Source organism: Antechinus flavipes, chromosome 3 (assembly GCF_016432865.1).
Source record: "Antechinus flavipes isolate AdamAnt ecotype Samford, QLD, Australia chromosome 3, AdamAnt_v2, whole genome shotgun sequence".
Classification (NCBI taxonomy): Eukaryota; Metazoa; Chordata; class Mammalia; order Dasyuromorphia; family Dasyuridae; genus Antechinus; species Antechinus flavipes.
This window is the reverse complement of record NC_067400.1, coordinates 284,478,232-284,500,901: the sequence shown is the minus strand read 5'-3', so window position 1 is coordinate 284,500,901 and position 22,670 is coordinate 284,478,232. Positions and strand designations below refer to the sequence as shown.

The window sequence follows — 22,670 nt, the reverse complement described above, 5'->3', positions numbered from 1 at the left end:
TAAATAAATAAATTCAAGTAAGACCTTCTTTATAGGCAGGCAAGCTGGAAGGACCACTCTTGTTGTCTGGCCACTTTGGTCCACTTTTGTGCCATTGTTGTTGTTTTTCCCAACAGGTTCTTTTCTCCATTACATATAATTTCTTTGAGCAAATTGGAAGAGAGCCAAGATATCGGTGCTCTTTACATAGAGAAACTACTTGTAAATGAGAATCTTAATTATAATTTTACAAAGCACATATATTAGGGATGATTATTTATACTAATTTTACCATGGTATATGCACACACACACACACACACACACACACACACACACACACACACACAACACATATGTTGTATCCTTCAAATAGAGAAGCTCCTTGAGTACAGGGACCATTTCTTTTTTTTTGTTATTGTAACCATGGTCTCTGGCACATATTAAATACATCAAAAGTATCTTGAGGCCTAGGAATATTTTTTAATTTATCTTTATGACCCTAGGGCTTAGTAATGCCTGGCATATTGTAAACTATCAATAACTGCTTGTTGATCGATTTGGTGTTTATTTAATTGTGTCCATTTAGTTTATAATAAAAAACTTTAAATAAATAAAATCTGAGGTAGAAATGAAAAACAGCCATTTATTTTCATGCCTATTTTAGCTATATGGCCATGACAGTATGATGATGATGATAAACTGAGGTAGGAACAACTTAAAATAACTTTTTTTTTTTTAATCACTTGATATGCTACTATGTATTTTGTTGTTTACTTGAACAGGTTCCTGGTGTAAATTTACCTGTCAGCCAACTGACCTATTTCTTTACTGCAATCCTTATTAGTGGTGTCATACATGAAATTGGCCATGGGGTGGCAGCTATCCGGTAATGTAATCAGACTTTTTCTTCTCTATTGTATGTTAGCAAAGCTTTTAAAAGAACTATTATTTTAAAGTTAACTGCTTAGACTGACAATGACAATTTTTAAATGGAAAATTCAACTTACAGTCTTTTGTTACATTTTAAATTTGCCCTTTTACAGAATGTTATCTTATTAGATAAATGATTAAGCTGGATCTAATGCTTTTATATAAATCGACAGTCCCTTATAGTTTGCCTTTCACATAGATTACCTTCAGTTTTTTGTGCTAATGATAAGAACAAAAATTGAGAACTTCTTAAGGTAAAAGGGAATTTTTAGCAAAAGTTTAAATTTGTGTATAGAAGCTGAGTATTAGTTCTTGATTTGTGAATTGAAATAACATTGCTAAATTCTTCATCCTTTTTCTGTTTCTTAGAGAACAAGTTCGATTTAATGGATTTGGAATTTTTATCTTCATTGTTTATCCTGGAGCATTTGTTGATCTATTCACTACTCATTTGCAACTTATATCTCCAGTCCAGCAGCTAAGAATATTCTGTGCAGGTAAGTGATTTGAAATTGTTCCTTTAAATATCAACTTTATCAGTTCATTTTGTATCTATCTCTTAAAGCATCACAAATGAAAAAAATCATGTCTTTTTCAGAATTTGTTTCTTTAACGATTGTCTATATCATACAACAAATATTACTGCTGTTAGTGGGAAAAGTTGGTAAGAAGATTAAATATGACTTGAACCTAAAAAATAAACTATTCATTTATGCCAATATTTGGTTAGGGTTATAAGTTGATTTTCATAGTGCATTGAAATGCTCTTACATAAGCCAGAAGAGTATTGTAAATTACAGAATGTGCTTACTTGCTAAATTACAACCTGCGGGTTGTCAATTTGGATATATAAATTAGAAATTTAGAGATTTAAATGGATGCCTCTGCATTGTAAATTATTTAAATTATTCATGTCTGTCATGCTAATTTTGGTTTTTAGTCTATTAATAAGAATAATGATGGTGATATTGGATTGTGAATTTCTTAAGGTAGAGACTCTCTTTTGCCTCTTTTGTATTCTTAGTGCTTAACATAATACCTCATAATGATACTGATAGTAGGCACTTAAGTGTTTATTGATTGAATGAATGAGTGATATAATAATAATAATAATGGTGATGTTAACTAGTATTTCAGTAGTGCTTTACGGTTTGCAAAATGTTTTACAGATATTATCTTTTATCCTCACAATAGCCCTGCAAGGTAGATGGTATTATTATTCCTGTTTTACAATGTGGATACTGTGGCAAACAGTTAAGTGACTTGCCCAAAATGATATAGCTGGGAAATGTCTGAGGCTAGCATTGAGCTCTAGGTCAAGCCAGTTGCCTCTAATGTAGTACAGTAAAATTACTTCTATCCCACCTGGTCTTTGCATGCACGTGCTCGCGCGGGGAGCTTCTGGTGTATGTGTGTGTGTGTGTGTGTAAATGTGAAAAGCATTATAATGTAATAGAGAGTTGACTTTGGAGTCAGGAAAGCCTAGGGTCAAATCCTACCTCTGGCACTTAATAGTTTAGCAAATTTTGGAAGACTATAATTATGCAAATTAAGATTGCTAATCTGTGCCAGCAGAGTCTCCATACTAGGAATTACAGCCCTGAACATTATAAATCAATCTAAATCCCTTGTTAATTTTTAAATTATCATAAGGTTTTGTTAACTAAGGAGTTTGTAAATTTTACTCCAAGGCTGAAGCAAATATTTACTGCAACATCCTAGTTGGACCCCCTATGTCAGGTGTCTTGCCATTCTAGGCTGCTGCCAAAGTAATTTTCTTTAAGCACAGATCGAACCATGTGACTCCCATCCTTAGCTAATTCTATTAGATTGCTGTTGCCTCTAGAACAAAATAAAAACCCCTTTTTTTAACTTCTAAAGCCTTACTCATCTTGGCCCCAGCCTACCTTTTTGACCTTATTGGACTTGACTCTCCCTCCCTCACTCTGTAATCCAGTCAGACTGACCTTCTTTTTGTGCCCACTGTGAGCCTCCCATCTTCTACATGCTTTTGCATTTGCTTTCGTGCATACCTTGCATATATTCCTTCCTTTCCCCCTCCTCCCAGAGTCCCTGATTTTTCTTAAGATACAGTTCAGACAGTCTGCTATGTGAAGGTTTTCATGATTGCCCTATTTTTAGTCCCCTCTCTCCTTATATACTCCCAAACCAAATTATGTTTTAATTTGATAGATAATGAATATCTTTGTACACAGAATAGTAAAAAAAAAAAAAAAAAGTATATATGTACACATACATATACATATGTAAAAATATAAGCTTTATATTTTTACATATATATTATGTAGATATACAGATATATATATATATACACACACAACACACACATACATATATAATGTATAGCTGATACATTTACCTACTCCATTAAAATATAAGCTCATTGCAAGGAGGCACTATTTCCTTTGTGTCCACATGACCTAGCATAGTGCCTGGCACATATTTAATAAATACTTGTTGATTGATTAGTTAATCAGTCCTTCTCTTTTGGGAAATTAGGGAGGAGTTTTGAGTACAAGAAAATAAATTTGAAAAGATATTGGTGAAAGTAGAAGATATATACATAAAAAACGCTGCCTAATTTTACTTATTTCCAAATAAGTTAAACACTTCTCCTGCATTGCTCTATCTTCTTACCTCTATAAGAATTAGAAACCACCTTCAGAGGAGGCTATCAATGGACTATGAATTCTTCTTTAATTCTAGTAAAAATATTTAAAGTAAGATTATATGCCAGTATAATTTTGGAAAAGAAGGTAGCTTTAATTCAACTTTGCTTCATCATCAATATTGTTGATGAAAAAGTATTTTCTTTTCACAGTTCTATTAGAAATATCAGCTGTAAAAAAAAAAAAAAGAAAAGAAATATTAGATGTAGTTTACTTCATCTCAGGTATGGTACACGATTATATAAAGCATTACATTCTATTATCTTATTCACATTTATTTAAATTTTTCATATTTTAAATATGATTTTCTATTACTTTATGTATATAAATATATGTATATATGTAAGCATATATATTATATTTGTTTCTTTGTTTTAGGTATGACTGGAACTGGAGAAAATAAAAACTATCAGTTAAATAAGTTAATCACTAAGCTTTTTTCATTCATATATTTGGAAGCATTATTTAGAAATGAGTCCAATAGAGGGCATTCTTTCTTTGTGACACTGATGCCAATCTGAATCCCTTTTGCTATGGTTTAAATATACTTTAGTTTAAATGCCTTAACCTCATTTTATTAAGGGATTCCTTTAGCTGTCTAAGCAAAAAGATCCTAATTCTTTTCCTCTTCCTCCTCTTTCTTATCCTTCACCCACTGTTCATAGACAGAAAGTGATGGATTTCTTCTCATAATAAAATAAGATATAATGGATGACAAAGAAAAGTCATATACATTGATATACAATTATCAGAATATATATTTTTATTAGAACCTGTGCTAGACTAATATATTCTTTTTTGTTCTGGAGATTTTCGTGATAAAGATACTGGAGTGGTTTGCTTTAGCCCTGTCCACTTTGGTCTAACACTTGTGTTTAAGTTAAATTCATAGCTAACTTGGTTGGTTGGTTGTTGTCCTGAATTCTTGTAAAGCATCAAAATGACATCATTATGTTAGAGTTGTGTTATATTATGTCCAACAGTGGGTGATCAGACCAATAAGACCTCAGAATGCTCTGCCACAAATAGTCCCTATGAACATTTGAGGTAGCTTCTCTAATTAGTTTGGGAGAATTTAGGGAATGTTGATTCTGTATTTGAAAGACATCAAAAATATTCAAGTCTCCATGCTCCTAGGAAATTATGGTTTGTTTGTTTGTTTTTTTTGGGGAAGGGCGTAGGTTTTTAAATGTTTATCAATAGCTTTTAGCTACATTTTCCAGTATATTCCTCTTTCTGACTCTCTAGTGATATATCCCTTATACAAAGAAAGAAATAAGAACAACCAAAAAAACACCACCACCCAGCAAAATTAAGTAACACCCCAACCAAGTCTTATTTTATATGTTCCATAACAGTGTTCCATTTCTGCAAGAAAGGAATAGTGATTTATTCTCATATCTTTCCTTGAAAGACAAACTTGATCGTTTTAATTTCTTTTTTGTTTATAAGTTTTATTGATATTTTTATTTTTTCATCTCCTAAATTTCATCAGGGACCTTAACTCTTATTTCTTGCCATTATTTTGATGTCTTTCTAGCGGCTGTTCCATTAGGCTTTTTATTTGAATCCTTCATCCTAGATTCTCTTTATCATTGTCTCTCACTCTTTGTTTTATTTTTCTCTAAATTTTTCAAAATTCTTCCTCCTGCTCATCTTACCATCTTTTCTTTTCTTTTCTTTTTTTTTTTTACACATAAATGTTTATTGAATGAAATCAGCATGTTATTTTTTTTCTCTCTTTTTTTTTTTTTTTTAAACTTTTTATTGACAGAACCCATGCCAGGGTAATTTTTTACAGCATTATCCCTTGCACTCACTTCTGTTCTGATTTTTCCCCTGCCTCCCTCTACCCCCTCCCCCAGATGGCAAGCAGTCCTTTATATGTTAAATAGGTTACAATATATCCTAGATACAATATACGTGTGCAGAACTGAACAGTTCTCTTGTTGCACAGGGAGAATTGGATTCAGAAGGTATAAATAACCCGAGAAGAAAAACAGAAATGCAAGCAGTTTATATTCATTTCCCAGTGTTCTTTCTTTGAGTGTAGCTGCTTCTGTCCATCCTTGATCAATTGAAATGGAATTAACTCTCTTTATCGAAGAGATCCACTTCCATCAGAATACATCCTCAAACAGTATCATTGTTGAGGTATATAATGATCTCCTGGTTCTGCTCATTTCACTTAGCATCAATTCATGTAAATCTCACCAGTCCTCTCTGTATTCATCCCGCTGGTCATTTTTTTACAGAACAATAATATTCCATAATGTTCATATACCACAATTTACTCAATCATTCTCCAATTGATGGGCATCCATTCATTTTCCAGCTTCTAGCTACTACAAACAGGGCTGCCACAAACATTTGGCACATACAAGTCCCTTTCCCTTCTTTAGTATCTCTTTGGGGTATAAGCCCAGTAGAAACACTGCTGGATCAAAGGGTATGCACAGTTTGATAAATTTTTGAGCATAGTTCCAACATCTTTTCTTAAAAAGTAGTTGACATCTATAGTTTCCACTTCCTCACTATTCCTTAATTCCTTCTAGTCTGCCTTCATTACTTTATAAGAATTGCCCTCAAAGGAGGGACATCTATCACTTAGATTTTTCTCAGTCTCCATCTTCAACTACTCTATGAATTTGATACTTTTGATCATGTAAATGTTATTTAAAAGTTTGATTCAGATCAGCAGTTATTTTCTTTGGTAGTTTCTTTACAGTTTAATTTTCTTTTCTGAGTTTAAATTATTTAACATTTCTGTTTAATGTTAATAAGTTGAATATTTTATATTTTTGTATTTTTTAAATATTTTTGTAGGTAATTGATTTCTTTTAAGTGCTCAGATTTCTTAGTAAATAACTGATAGGTTCTAATCATCCTTTTTTCTTCTTCCAAATTTGTTGTTTTTTTGGTCATTTTGTTATATTTTATTTTGTTATTTTGATTTTCTTCCCTCTATTTAATCTAGATTGACTAAAGATCTATCAATTTTGTAAGTCTTTTCAAAGAATCAGCGTTTACTTTTGTTTATCAGTTCTATAATTCTTTCTGTTATTTCTCTTATAATATTCAAAATATTCTCTTTTATGCTAATTTTTAGTTTGTTAGTTAATATATACTTTTAAGCATAGACTGTTGTGCACACTTCCATATATAGTTCTCTTTTTTTTTTTCAAGTTTTCTTCGTATTTGGAAGTCTTCTTGTTTAATATGTCATATTGAAAAAAAAATTTAATTTTTGCTTTAAAAAGAAAATATTCTTTCTTTATATTTATTATTACTCTCACATAAGAAAGAGTTCCTTCCCTTACAACTAAATAACAACTAAAATACTTACTTGCCATCTCTATGAAGTCAAGCAGCTAGGTGATTCAGTGGCTAGAGCACCAGGCCTTTAGAATCAAATAGACTTGAATTCAAATCTGTTATCAGACACTTACTAGCTGTGTGACTCTGGGCAAGTTACTTGATCCTCAATTTTCTCATCTGTAAAATGAGTTGAAGAAGGAAATGGCAAACCACTGCAATACCTTTGCCAAGAACACCCCAAATGTCATCATAAAGAGACGGACAAAACTGAAAACAATTCAACATCAACCATAAAATCCTCTCTGATCCCAACAATTAATTATTATCTCATCCTTTTTGAACTGTCTCAGAACTTTGTACTTCCTATAATACTTAGATTGTTATTTATATTTATATTTACACTTATAAGGCCTTGTATTCATTTGTATATTTATTTTATCCCTTCTCTAATATTATGATATTGGTAAGGACAGGGATTTATGTTCCTACATGGTGATTTCCACAAGAGCTTTTATTAGCATGGAAACTTCTTGAGGGCCAGTTTCTCATTTGCCCCACCTACACTTCACCATGGTTCCCTTTTCAGTACTGGCAGATGATAGAAAAATGCATTGCAATGGGCAGTTGTTTCCAAAAGCAAAGTGTTATAATAGAACTGTAGCTTAATGCCCCTTCTAATTGTATTTATCCTCACATTTTAATATAAAATAATCTTCAACTAAAAGTAAGGAATTCTATACAACTATGTAGAATTTTAGGAAATAGAGTATCATTGTTGTTAAATCATGTTGTTAGATTTTTAAGTTATAAGCTAGCTAAAGTACAAACAATAGGGGATTTTATGTCTTAAGTTGAAGAAGAGAATAAAAACTGGGATAACTAGCATATCTATAAAATAAAGAAGGAAAATTAAAGGATCTCTGAGGATCTTTGTACCACATTCTTTTAATCCTATAAAATAAAATTGCATAAATAAGTTTTTTACTTGGTACTTTGTGAACTTAATGAATAGAAAACTTTACTTGGGGTTTAGAAGACCTAACTGAATCCTGTCTCTATTGCTTACTCAGGTTAGGAGCCTGGAGAAGACACTCGGCCTCAGGGGAGATAATAATAGCATCCTTCTCACATATTTTGAGGATCAAATGAAATATTTTATGTGAAATGCTTTTTAAACTTTAAAGCATCATTTATATATTAACAATTATTTTAAAATACATGTTAAGTGAATTTTTCTAAGTAAACAAGCAAATTGATGGGTTTTAGATTCTTTTGTTTGATTTATTCTCCAAATTTGGGCCTAAAATATTGCTACATAGTTTATATTTTCAAACATTTTCATTGCACTTATATGTTGTTTAATTATTTCTGATTCTTAGGGACACTATTTGAAGTTTTTTTGTCAGTGTGATTTTGCCATTTCCTTCAGCTCATTTTACAGATGAGGAAACCAAGGCAGACAGGGTCAAGTAACTTGCCCATTGCTTAAACATAACTATGTTTAAGGCCAGACTTGAACTCACATCTTCCTGACTCTTGGGTCTCTATCTACAGTGCCATCTACATATCCCGTTTTTCCCACAAGTTTTATATTTTTGTCCAAAGTACATTAATTAAAAATGAATTTACTATCCAGATTCCTTTGAAGTTAAATCCATTTCAAGAGTAGAATGAAGGTGACATTTCATTTAGATGTTAATGTGAGATGATAAGTTGGTATTCTTTTGTTTAAATAGTTTTTGTAAATGTGCAAGGGACTTTATTTTAGCTGCCACTATTATACCTAAATTAATGACATATAATATTTGTTTATGTTTATGAATTTATAATAGTAAAAAGGAAAATTTTAGAAAATTGATATGGATATTTTAAAAATTAGTTTTAATTAAAATGAATCATTTAATTTAAAAATAATGAAGACTATTTTAATTAAAACTTTGGCATATCTTCCTAGATAGAAATTAATATTGATTAATATTGAGAAGATAAGAACATAGGTCCAAAAGTTCCAAGTGCTCCAGATTTCTCCCACAAACAAAACAGATTGCACCATAGGGTGAACATAGACTGATGAAAAACTAAGACTTGAGACAGAACAGGGGTCCTCTGAGGACAACTAAGAAGATCCCAGGTCACAGAGGTTTAACCAGTGTGAGGTATAAACACCTCCCAGGCTACTTCCACCAAAATACCAATCTGAGCCCTGGTGCTGGCCCAGCTGTGTGCTGAGTTACACCCCTGAACAGGAAAGAATCAACACACCCAGTGAGTGCAGAAGCAGTAAAGCAGGATAGCTACTGGCTTGGGCATTTGCAGGAGGGTGGAACTCTTGGTTTGGATTCTAGGCCAGAGGAGAAAACTGAAGTGAAGCCAGAGGCCCCATTCCCCACCCTCTACCTCAGAACTAGGATGATTACACTAATAAGTTTTGTTGGTTTTGTTTTTTGCTGAGGCAATTGGAATTAAATGATTTGCCCAGGGTCACACAGCTAAAAAGTCTTAAATGCCATGAGTGTATTTGAACTCAGATCCACCTGACTTCATGGCCACTGCCCAAGCCACTGCTCTATCTGACTGCCCCTATAAGTTATTACTTTTTTTAAAATTAGCAGGCAAAGGAGAAAGAACCCAGTCATAGAAAGTTACTATGGGAATAAGGAATACAAGTTTCATCTTCAAAGGAAGATATGAAATAAAAAATGCCTCCCCTACCCCAAAAAGTGACATTTTAAATGGTTACCTGCCATGATTTCAGAGAGACCTGGAGAGACTTACATGAACTGATGCTAAGGAAGTGAGTAGACCCAGAAGAACATTGTACACAGCAACAAGATTATACAGTGATCAATTCTGACAGACATGGCTCTTTTCAATAGCGAGGTGATTCAGGCCAGTTCCAGTGGTCTTGTGATGGAGAGATCCATGTGCACCCAGAGAGAGAACTGTGGGGACTGATCACAACATAGCATTTTCACTCTTTTTGTTGTTGTTTGCTTGCATTTTGTTTTGTCCTCATTTTTTTTTCCTTTTTGATCTGATTTTTCTTGTACAGCATTATAATTGTGGAAATATGTATAGAAGAATTACACATGTTTAATGTGTATTGGATTACTTGCCATCTAGGGAAGGAGTAGGGGAAAGGAGGAAAAAAAATTGAAACACAAGGTTTTGCAAGGGTAAATGTTGAACATTATACATGTTTAAAAAAAAAAAAAAACTTTTAAAAAAATTTAAGAAAAGTTACCTGCCCCAAAAGAATTTATAGAAGAACTCAAAAAAAATTTTTAAGTGAATTAGAGAAATTAAGGAAAAAATTTTTTTAAAATATGAAAAAAAGATTATCAAAAGAAAATCAACCAACTAGAAAAGGAAATCCAGACTCTTAAAGAAGAAAGTGACTCTTTGAAAATTAGAATTGAGCAAAGGGAAGTTAAAAAAGCTTTCAGAGACTAAGAAATAACAAAACAACACATAAAGAAGGAAAATATAGAAGAGAAAGTGAAACATCTTTTCAGAAAAACAACACTGAGATACCACTACACACCTGTCAGATTGGCTAAGGTGACAGGAAAAGATAATGACAAATGTTGGAGGGGATGTGGGAAAACTGGGACACTGATGCATTGTTGGAATTGTGAACGGATCCAACTATCCTGGAGAGCAATTTGGAACTATGCTCAAAAAGTTATCAAACTGTGCATACCCTTTGACCCAGCAGTGTTTCTACTAAGTTTATATCCCAAAGAGATCTTAAAGAAGGGAAAGAGACCTACATGTGCAAAAATGTGGCAGCTCTTTGTGTAGTGGTAGAAACTGGAAATTGAATAGATGCCCATCAGTTGGAGAACGGTTGGGTAAATTATGGTATATGAATGTTATGGAGTACTGTTGTTCTGTAAGAAACAACCAGCAGGATGATTTCAGAGAGGCCTGGAGAGACTTACGTGAACTGATGCTAAGTGAAATGAACAGAACCAGGAGATCATTATACACTTCAACAACAATACTATTTGATGATCAATTCTGATGGACTTGGCTCTCTTCAACAATGAGATGAACCAAATCAGTTCCAATTGTTTAGTAATGAAGAGAATCAGCTACACCCAGAGAGAGAACTATGGGAAATGAGTGTGGACCACAACGTAGCATTTCCACTCTTTCTGTTATTGTTTGCTTGCATTTTTAGTTTCCTTCTCAGGTTTTTTTTACCTTCTTTATAGATTCTATCTTTCTTGAGCACCAAGATAACTGTATAAATATGTGTACATATATTGTATTTAACATATACTTTAACATATTTAACATGTATTGGACTACCTGCCATCTAGGGGAGAGGGTAGGAAGGAGGGGGAAAGTTGGAACAGAAGGTTTTGCAAGAGTCAATGTTGAAAAACTACCCATGCATATGTTTTGTAAATAAAAAGTTATAATAAAAAAAAAAAAGAAAAACAACAGATCTGGAGAACATGTCAAGAAAACATAAGAATAATTAAGACTACCTGAAAGCTGTGACCAAAAAAGAATTTTGACACAATAATGCAAGAAATGATTAAGGAACATTGTCCTGAAGTAAAAGAACAAGAGGAGAAAGTAGAAATAGAAAAAAAAAAAAATCCACTGATTACTACATCAAAGAGAAGGGATCCCACAAGGAAACTATATGGGGGGGGAGGGCAGCTAAGTGGCACAGTGGATAGAGTATCAGATCTGAAGTCAGGAGGACCTGAGTTCAAATCTGCTTTTAGATACTTAACACTTCCTATCTGTGTGATCCTCAGCAAGTCACTTAACCCCAATTGTTTCAGCAAAACAAAAAAAGAAAATATATAGGAACATCACTACTCAGGAACATTATTGCTAAATCTTGAAACCCCCAGAGCAAAGAGAAAATTTTACAAGAAACAAACAAAAATAATCAAATATGCTGGAGCTACAATTAGAATTATACAGAACTTATTAGTAGCTAATGATAAAATTATTATTTTTATCAGGCCCTAGAATACTAAATAGTGACAATCAAAAGAGCTAGAGTTGTAGCTAAAATGATCATATCCAGTAAAATTAAATATGCTGAACAAAAAAAAAATTGATATTCAGCAAACTCTCAGATTTTTATGATTTTTGTCTCAACCTGAATTTGATGAAAATTTAACAAATAAGAGCTAATGTCAAAGATTAATTTCAAAGGACTCAATAAGGACAAATTATTTGTTTTATGCATATGTCAAAGACTGACAGCATTTAGGTGGTCCAAAAGAAAGATTGGGGTAGAGCCGAGCTAAAAAGCAAAACCATCTAGGAGAAGGTAAAAATCGTAATTATGCTATATGTATGAGGTGGGAGAGCAAGAGCTGAAACAGAAGAATTAGTTGGGAAAGGAGGGCTGGTAGTTCAGAAAACCTAATATTGGGAATGGTTTAAAGTGGGATAGCCTCCTCCAAAATCTATAAGAAATAAGGCAGGAGGGAATGGGATAAGGTAGGACAAAGAAGGGTGTGTAGATTAACTGGAAAGGAATAAGATGTATAGAATAATGGGAATAATTTATCATCTTTGATAAAGATGGAGGGAAAAGCTTTGGGAAGAAGATAAAGGAGGGATCCATGGAAAGCTTAATAATAGCAAAGTAAATTAAGGAATAGAACTAAAGTAGAAGAATTAGCAGGGAAAGGAAATCATATACAAACATAATAACAATGATCAGCAGTGGAATTTATTGGGAAAAAAGTAGGGTTAGTAATATTTGATCTCAAAGTCAAACTTAAAGATTGAATTAAGAGAGGTCTATATAATATATCAGTGATATTAATATTTTTTAGATGTATGTGTGTATGTGTATGTCTACATATGTGTATATGTATGTAGGTGTATGGATGGATAGATATGGATATAGTGAGTGTACAAGTATATATATACATACACATGTATGTCTATATGTAAGCATAAACATATCTGATTAATTGTAATCTGTTTCAAGGAGGGGAGGGAAGACAAGGAAAGGGGAAAAAAGAATGAAGTAAGTACACAGAAGAGAATCAAAAAAAACCTACAATGCAGCAAAGAAAAAATAAGACAGTCATGAATGTAATGTCTTCTTTTATTGTATTTTCTTTCTTGAAATGGAAATTTATCATGATATGTTTTAAATTCTTCCTAATCTGCTGGGCACATGACAATTTTTTTCTTTCTTTTTCTATGTTATTTTTTCTTCTTTTACATTTAAGTTTTAAATAAGAATACTTTAAAAAGAAATAAGGAGATCAGTTTCTCAAAATTATTTCACTTGTAATAACTTGTATAAAGCAATTAAGATGTCTCTTAAGATGGTGTACATTTCACTGTTGTCTGCACATATTCATAGATTTTACTCTCTTTTCAGGTGTCTGGCACAATTTTGTACTTGGTGTTTTAAGTCTTGTGGCTCTCTTTCTGCTACCTGTAATTCTTTTCCCACTTTATTACACTGGAGTTGGAGCCCTTATTCTTGATGTCACTGAGGTAAGAACAATCAGGCAGATTGTTTAATTAACAGCAGCAGCAACAACAAAGATTCTGCCAATCTTTATGTAGTATCATATTCTTTAATGTAAATAATAATTGTCTATATATCCTTATGTACAGAAGACTTAGTTTTGTTCAAGAGAAATTGCTCCATGCCTTATAGTTTTAGCAAATTATGCTATGTAAAACAACTGATTTTTTTTTAAAAGCAGACAGACTTATAGAATCATCAAAAGTAGAATGTGATGCCTTTTGTTTGTTTATGAATATAGATGATTTCTCTTTGTTTAAATTTGTAGCTAAATTTTTCAAATACGATGATTCTTAAGGAATAAAGAAATTAAACTGAAACTTGTTTTATGGTAGATTTAATGGGAGGGCAAATTAATTCCCTAAATTCAAAAAATACTATAAGTGTTTATATTAGCATTTTTGTTTAGGTTCTAGGTGGAAAAAAAAAACAAACAATAATTTCCAAATAGATAATGATCAGTGAATCATAGAAAGTTTTAGTCAAAAGGAAAAAAATCTTAAAATGTATATCTATTGAAAAATGTTAAAGAGTTTTAAAACATTATCTTAGGGGAAAAGGATAGGGGAGAGGGAAGAAGAAAAATTTGGAACACAAAGTTTTGCAAAGGTGCATATTGAAAACTATCTTTGCCTGTATTTGGAAAAATGAAAAGCTATTATTTTTTAAAAGCACTTGTCCTATGGCCCTCTTCAACAATGAGATGAACCATCAGTTCCAATAGAGCAGTAATGAATTGAACCAGCTACACCCAGCGAAAGAAATCTGGGAGATGACTATGAACCTACATAGAAATCCCAATCCCTCTATTTTTGTCCTCCTGCATTTTTTATTTCCTTCACAGGCTAATTGTACACTATTTCAAAGTCCGATTCTTTTTGTACAGCAAAATAACTGTTTGGACATGTATTTAAAAAAAGAAAAAGCACTTGTCCTTTCATAAAAACAATTGTAGAATGTGTACAAATTATACTTAGATAAAACTTTTCAGTCTATTACTACCTCGTATTAAATATATTTGATGTTGCTAAAAAGTCTAATATTGATTTAAATAAAAATATTGTTCTTCGATTAAAATTAATCCTAAAATTTTCTGTAGTAACAAAAATATTCCAGATAAATTAACTCATCTTTCTTTAAGTACTATATATTTAGGGTACTTAGAAATTGATTTCACATGTTATATGTAAATGGAGTAAAGTGAAAATAATTTTTAGGATTATTTCCAACCTGTTTTTCTCTCCCTCCCCCTAAACTCTCCTCCCCATTCTCATTCTTAAGGATTCACCTGCTAATGGACCCAGAGGTCTCTTTGTGGGAGACCTAGTCACCCAGCTACAAGACTGTTCAGTTCATAAAGTGGAAGATTGGAATTCCTGTTTAGGGATCATTTCACAGGAACCACAGATTGGTTACTGTATAAGTTCAGCAACTTTGCAACAGTTAAGCTTCCCAGCCAGAGGTGTGTATATGCTGAATATAATAAACCCATAACGTTAAGCATATAATTTCTTTAAGATTTCTTTGTTCAAAGATAGCTTTCTTAAAACTCAGTAGCACTATACTAAAAAAAAAAAAAATACTAATGGTCTTTCTCTGCTAAATTTGATAGTGCCATCCAAACTTTCTTTTTCATAAATCCATTTCAACCTTCTGTCGAATTTTTCTATTTCATTCCTAAATCTTGAAATTTCTAAAGTTACTTCCCTATATTTTCAAAGATATGTATGTGTAGTCAACAGTGATAATAAGGAAACTAGAAGAAAAAAATTGAACTTAATATTGCCTCTGTCAAAAATGTATCAAAACTTAGACAGATAATCATTATCTTAAGGCCTAACAATATGAATAGTGGCTATGCAGAAAGTAACAATCAGTTATTTTTACAGTTCTTTATAACTCACAAAAGTTTATTCACAAGTATTATCTTATGGGAAGTTTTCAGCAACTTTATGATCTTGTAAAAGTGGGTATTTTATCCTCATTTTACACATTAAGAAGCAAAGCCTAGATGAATAAAATAATTTCTCATACAGTTTGTAAGTGCCAAAGCAGAGAAGCAAGCCCTGATTTTCTGACTCCCCGACTTTGTCCACTTTATTGCGATGTCTGCTGCTTGAAGGAGCATACACACATCCACAGACAGTCTTTTGGGTAATAGGGATAACTCTGTCTTGACTGATATTGCTCTGGTTCTTAGAATCACATAGCTATTGTGGACTAAAGCTGAAGGAGCCCATCTTACCTAAGGTCAACTATAGGAGTTAAGAACATAGCATGTATCTTTGTTGCTAGAAAGAAGTATCCTACATTGATGTTTATGTTACTTTTAAAGCAAAAGCAGTTTGGAGTAATTTGAGAAGTTTAGTTAAAAAATCAGTCCTATAAAATCTAGAGATTGGAGTTCTAGTCTATATCTGCCATAATTAGTTATATAACTTTGTATGAGTCCCTTAACTTCCCTAAACGTCAGTATTCACATCTTCAAAATGATGTAATACCTCTCTTTGTTAATCTGCAAGATGATTGTGAGAATCAGATCAGAAAATGGATATTAAAAAGCATTTTGTGACATTCACAATATTATAGATGAAAGATTAGATGATAATACTACTGGTTATAGCTTATACAAGACAAGGTAAATGGTGAAAGCTTAGCTTTAAAAAGAAATTCTTGATTACAAAGATACCCTAAGATAAGGACGTTTTTCCCTATGCCTAATACAATTCTTTAAGGTTGATATTTTAATAAATTTTTCTTAATCTAGACTCAGAGGTGACCAAAAAAGGACACCATATTCTTTCAAAATTCAGATAACTGAAGACTATTAAATTATCCTTTTTTCTAATACTTAGATAACTAGATAAATAACTAGTTATGTTAAGCTTTGTTCAAAAGTTTTGTTTTCAGTTCTTTATCATCTTTTTGATTCGTCTCCATCTTTAACTATGAAATCTCAAGTGACTTAATAATCTAATAAGAAATCTGACCAATTCTGAACTTAATAAGAAGTTTTATAAGCATACCTGCATTGCCAAATGCAATAAAACTCTTTTCTTATTAGATAGAATTTAAGTAAGAATCTTCTCAGAAATCTTTCTAAATTTTTTCCTTATTGCTTTCATGGTTCAAATGTTTTTTTATTGGTATCTTTAAATAGTTAAAAATGATTAATAATTTTGCCATTCTGGTGTAAAATTTTCAAAAAAAAATTATAGAGTTGGAATCAAAATATATTTCTCTAGCCATCATTTTATCTACTTTTGGGTGACTAATCGTATTTAATTTGGCATGATGGCCTGAACACTAGACTAGAACATGGAGCACTTAGGATTTTAATACCAGCTTCATTATTCTTGTTATGTGGTTTCTGATAAACATTTGTTTCAATTTAACCGTCTATTTTTTTAAATGTAGATAATTAGTTCATTTATAGAAATATTATCCATTCTTTTAAGAGCTATAAATGGCTTTATAATTATATTCTGAAATAAATATATTTCCATGTCAAATGGGTAGGCATTAAGGTAATAAACAAGCCTCATATAAGCATTGTACCTACATTTTGGTTAAAAGTAGATTTTCTGCCCTTTTCAGTAAAATGAATTATAACTCATTTCTTAATGTGAGTATATATTTCCACTCATTAAGCTACTATGGAAAGAATTATTTGATTTTCCCAGTTTGTCTAACTTAGCTGATTTCTCTTCTTGAATCTTTCATCCCTACCCTCACTCCATTTCTTTGTGTTGGTACATTGGAAATGGATTGTCATTTCTTAGTTTGATACAAATTACTAAACTCTGCCTTCCTTAGGTAGGAAATAGAAGTAATTAAGTACTTTGAATAAAGAAATGTCCTTTACTGAGCCACAGAAAATAAGAGATCTGTATGAAAAGCTCTAGAGTACTTGGTTAATCTAAAAGACACTTAGAGAGAAAGTTAAATTTCTGATAAGTAAGCTCAAGTAAATAATTTACCTAATTATGTATTTTATAAAAATCATTAGAATCAATTTCTTGTTATCTTAATTTTTACTCCCTTAATTTAGGTTAAATATCATATTATTTATTGCCATTCCCTTGCCCATTAAAGAATAGTCTAATCTCAAGTGATTTTTAGAGTTGGGGGTATGATATAACGCTGGTTCTGGGAGGATTTTCATTGGTCTTTCATTTATTGATTTCAGAATAAATTTTGGGAAAATTGAGTTTCTGGAAGGGCTACTTCTGTAACAGTTGTCTGTTGGGGTTTGTTGTAGTCCAGACCTGTGACTTCATTGATGCATGAAAATTCTAGAGAGGAAATTCAGCTCATACCAATGCACATTCTTCAATTTTGCCTTAGAGAGTGATTTGACCATAGTGATAGTGCCAGTTCTTATAAGAGACTTGAATCCATGTCTCTTTAACTTTGAAGCCAGCTCTCTACCCACCTCTCTCACACTGCCTCTCAGCAGTCGTAGACTAAAGCTTCCAGTGTATTTCTGAAACAAAATTTCTCAAAGGGACTTTTCTATATTTATTATGGCCAGAACAAATAGCAGGCAAACTCTTCCCCTGAACTTAGCATCTAGATCCAAATTCCTGAGGATCTGCTGGTAAATTAGCAAAACCCTTCTTGGAACTGTTTTGATTGTACACTCATCTCCCACTTAGTATTTTGAATAGAAATGAAAGTTAAATGCTATTCTAATTCTTGGTTGATTGGTTTTGAATTTTTGTTGTTATTTTTATCTTGAAGATAGTTTACATTTTCCCCTCTTTTTCATTATTTGAAAGGCATTGCATTTCATATATTTATGGAGTTTAAATTCCTTTTTTCTTTTTTGAAAGCACTGTGTTGGCTAAAAGGCAACATATTCAGCAAATCCAGCCTCGATGAACCTACTATTTTAAGGAGAATGGGATTGAATACTAAAGGAGAAAATTGAGACCCCTAATTGAAGCTATGAGTCAGATCTCACGTATCCCACTTGGACAACCTTAATCCCCATCTAAAGGAGGTGAGGGAACCCTTGGCATATGCCCTTAGTGGAGTGGGATAAGACTATTATGTCATCCAAGTTAATCTTTACCAAAGAAGTAACATAACAAGAACCATTCTAACTTAACTTTAGAACTAATAAAACTAAAACTCCTTGAACCCTTGTAACATCACTAGTTGTTCCAGTACCAAAATTTTCTCTAAATCTAGAGTATTTCAGTGCATAATAAAAATAGTCATTTGGGAGTAGGAAAGTCCCAATAATGTATCATCCCAGTTTTATAGACATTTGATTTAATTTGTATAAGAATGTGTAGCATAATTTCTGTTTCTTAAAAGTTTTTTGATTTGGGGATCTCAAATGACATGTCAATAAGCAATGCTTATTAGGCGAACTAACACAAATTTGAGCACATGTCAGCTAACATTGGCTTGCTTTTTCATCTCCTTTCATCTACATTTCTTTGGTACTTTACATAAATGCACATTGTTGTTTTTTTTTTTCCTTGAAAATCTTGTTACATGTGCCCTTGGTAGAATAAAGCAACAGTGATGATACTGAGTTATATATATTAGCATTTATTTTCTTCAATTTATTGTGAGCCAAATCATCTCCAAATAAACAATCATAGGCAGTATATTTGAGCTAAGAATACTAACACTTATCCTATTATAGAATTATGGGCCTGATTAATTTTGTTTTTCAAAAAAGATCAACCAAATTAAATTATAACTTTCCACAGGCAAAAGAATAATTCTAAGGCTCATTTCAGTCCTACTTTAATTTTTACTTCCTGAGACAGAATTAGATGTACCTTTCCATTCATTTAAGTATTTATTAAGTACCTATCATGTGCAAAGAACTGTGCTATATACTTGGAATACATAGGCAAAAATGAAGCAGTCTCTGTCCTCAAGCAGCTTATGGTCTTTAGACATTCTTAAGAATGAAGCTAGAACATTACTAGAAACATTAGCTAGAAAATTCAGGGATCACATGTCTGGCACCCCTTATTTTAGAGGTTTTAAATTAACTTTAGCTAGATTACTTGGTTTTAGTGCTGCCAACCAGAACACACACATACATATATACATATACACATTTATGTGTATGTACACATATGTACATGTATACACACATACATATAGTATACCGAGACTACAGTTATATCAATATTTTAATTTGTGTGTGTTTTTTAAAAGAAAAATGTTAATGAAAAATGCTAGATATCATTACAATTCCTATTCACTATTAGATGGAAATTGATTTAGGTCTTAAGCATAGATCTGATAATATTCAATAAAATATAGTAGATCCTTATTGTCTCTAGGAATAAACTTCACTGGCTTTTAAAACACTTCACATCTGTCCCCCAATTTAACCCTAGCTTCATTGTACATTCTTTCTTGCAATTTCCAATTTCTAATTCTTAATATTTCTTATATACCTTCTATTTATCTTTTACCTTCTATCTCAGTACCTATGTGTTGATCATTCCTTTTACTTAGACTGATTTCTCTCCTTGCCATCACCTTATAGAATTCCTTATTGCCTTCAGTACTCATCTCAAGCATCACCTTCTACACAAGTCTTTCTTGATCATCTCAACAAAAGTTCCTTCTCTTCCTATACAAACATGTATTTATTGTGTATACATATGTTTTATACAAGCTGTCCCTCTCTGTAGAATGTATGTTCCTGGGAAGCATAGACTATTTGGTTTTTGCTTTGTGTCCTCAACACTAGCACAGAGCCTGGAAAATAACAAATACTTGGTAAATTCTTAATAATTGATAGGTATTTGAGGATTAGGTGGTAGATAAAATCAATCAAGTAATTGTAAGCATGGCATATACTAGAGATGTCTGCCAATAGATACTTAGGAATTTGCAATAAGAATTTCAAGTAGGTGAGCATCAACAACTTCCATTAAAATCCTTGAATGTTTTATTTCATTTTAGTATAAAGGTTCTTAAAGATTATTTTAGCATAGTACACACTCTGGCAAACCCTCTCAAGAGCAAATGGTTTTGAGTCCAGTCCTAGGGTGATAACTAGGCCTTTTGTGAGAACTAGACTACTTAAGTTCAGAGCATTTAGTGGTCAGAAAGTTGCACACTTGCTTTTTTTTTCTTTTTTTAGCCTTAACCCACAGTGATAAAATCATGGGTCCTAGAGTTATTTTAAGCATCCTTAAATTCTTATATTTTTAGTCATTAATTAAAAGGGAAAAAAAGCATGTCTTAAAAGTCAAAATAAAGTGGAAATTTAAAACGACAATTGTCATACTTAGAAAAATCTGAACATGACTGACTGACCTGAATTACCCTAATTTTTGTATTTCATTACAGAGAAAGAACTAATCTACATAGATAGGAAAGACAGGAAAAATGTTTTTCCAAAGTGTTCCATTTAAAGTATGTTTGTGTGTATCCTTGCACATATGTACAAGCATGCTTCCTTGTGTACATCTTGACACATCTAAGACCTAAATCTTAGACCATTTACATTTCTTGGTTAATTAAAATGTTACTAATTCAGTTTAATAAAACTACATATTCAATAGTAAAGCTCTCTTTATAATTGCTAAGTTTAGCTTTTTTATCAGTATAAAAATCCAACATGTAACAATCTGAGACTATTCAGTATCATTAATAGATGCTTTATGTCAGCATGAAAATTTTAACTCTTCTAGTCTCCCCAGCTCTAACACTTAATGCTTCTGTCACCTTGGACCTCAATTTCTTCATTATTAATTGAAGGTATTGAATTAGGTGATTTTGAAGGTTCGTCCTAGTCATTTTATATAATCATATATTAATTTACTAATACAGCTTACATAATATTTTCTTTTACATATATCATTATATATATTTGGATATCATATATCAACACCTAATACACATAAATAAAAGAGCTAGAAATGATCTTCAGAATCACCTTCAAATCACCTCATTTTACTGATGAAAAAACTAAACTCAAAAATTATAAAGGTTTTAAGTATCCAAATTAAACACACTAGGAGACCTCAGAATTTTTGTGCGATGCCAAGAACTATTGAAGTAAACCATTTGTTAATGGTATTAAAGAAATTCTTGAATTATCTAATAGTTTAGGCTGACATCAAAACTGTACCATAACCCAAGAATTATACATATAAAAGATATAGTTTTCTTCTTGAAATATAGTGTTAGTCTGAGGATGTTGAGTTTTAGTTAAATCTGAAATTCTGATTACTCCTTTGTATCTAATACATTTGAAATTTTAAACATTTAAAGTCAGTGAAGAAGAACAGAAATGATGAAGTAAAATGTCTTTTCCCCATGTGGGCCAGCAAACTAGCTTTTTTTACATTGTCCCAAGAGAAATTGATGTCTGCTTGTATTATACCAAAGAACATTTGGAAAAAAAAATCCATGGAGATAAACAGTCTACCCTTCAGTATATCATTGTAAAAATGGTGTCTGAGACTTTCTATATAAATGGCAACAAACAGTTCAATTTGGTCAAAGTAGGCCCCTGTGAGAAAGTTACCAAGTTGAGCAATAGCGGCAGACTTCACAGGATCTAAGAATTCAAAGGGACCTCAGAACTCATTCAGGACAAATTGACCTGAACAAGAATCCTTTCTCCAACAGATCTGACCACTAGTCATACAACCTTTGCTTAAAGATCTCTAGTTAAAGGGCCTCACTACTTCCTAGGGCAGCTTTTTCTACTTTTGGACTGTACTTTTATGAGTTTTTCTAGGCATCAAACCTCTTTGAAGCTTCCACCTTTTGTCCCTTCTTTACTTTAGGACTAAACATAACAAGTGTAGTATACCTCTTCATACTTTTGTAATAATGTCTATAGTTCTAGATAGTCCCTAGACATTATCTTTTACTATGTTCTGAATTTAGCAGCTATATGGTACTTAGAGGGGAAAACTTGAATGTATGAAGTCCAAGACACATTGAACCTACTATCTTAGGTAATGAGGAAGCAAAATTATCACTCTTCGTATATGATATGATGATATATTTAGAGAATCTTAGAGAAACAACTAAAAAACTACTTGAAACAATTAACAACTTTAGCAAAGTTGCAAGATATAAAATAAACCCACATAAATCATCAGCATTTCTATATGTTAATAAAAAAGCCCAGCAGCAAGAAATAGAAAGAGAAATCCCATTTAAAATCTAAAATATTTAGAGCTGTACCTGCCAAGACAAAACCAGGGACTATAT

General features: G+C 32.0%; 1 protein-coding gene across 1 annotated transcript in view; it reads left to right on the top strand.

Moving 5' to 3' along the window:
- The window catches only part of MBTPS2 (membrane bound transcription factor peptidase, site 2), a 50,397-nt gene that overhangs the window by 7,994 nt on the left and 19,733 nt on the right, over nt 1-22,670 (top strand). The window contains exons 4-7 of the mRNA XM_051985115.1: nt 764-867; nt 1,281-1,408; nt 13,299-13,417; nt 14,733-14,913. Coding sequence (XP_051841075.1) covers nt 764-867; nt 1,281-1,408; nt 13,299-13,417; nt 14,733-14,913 — 532 coding nt within the window. The remainder of the gene's footprint in view (nt 1-763; nt 868-1,280; nt 1,409-13,298; nt 13,418-14,732; nt 14,914-22,670) is intronic.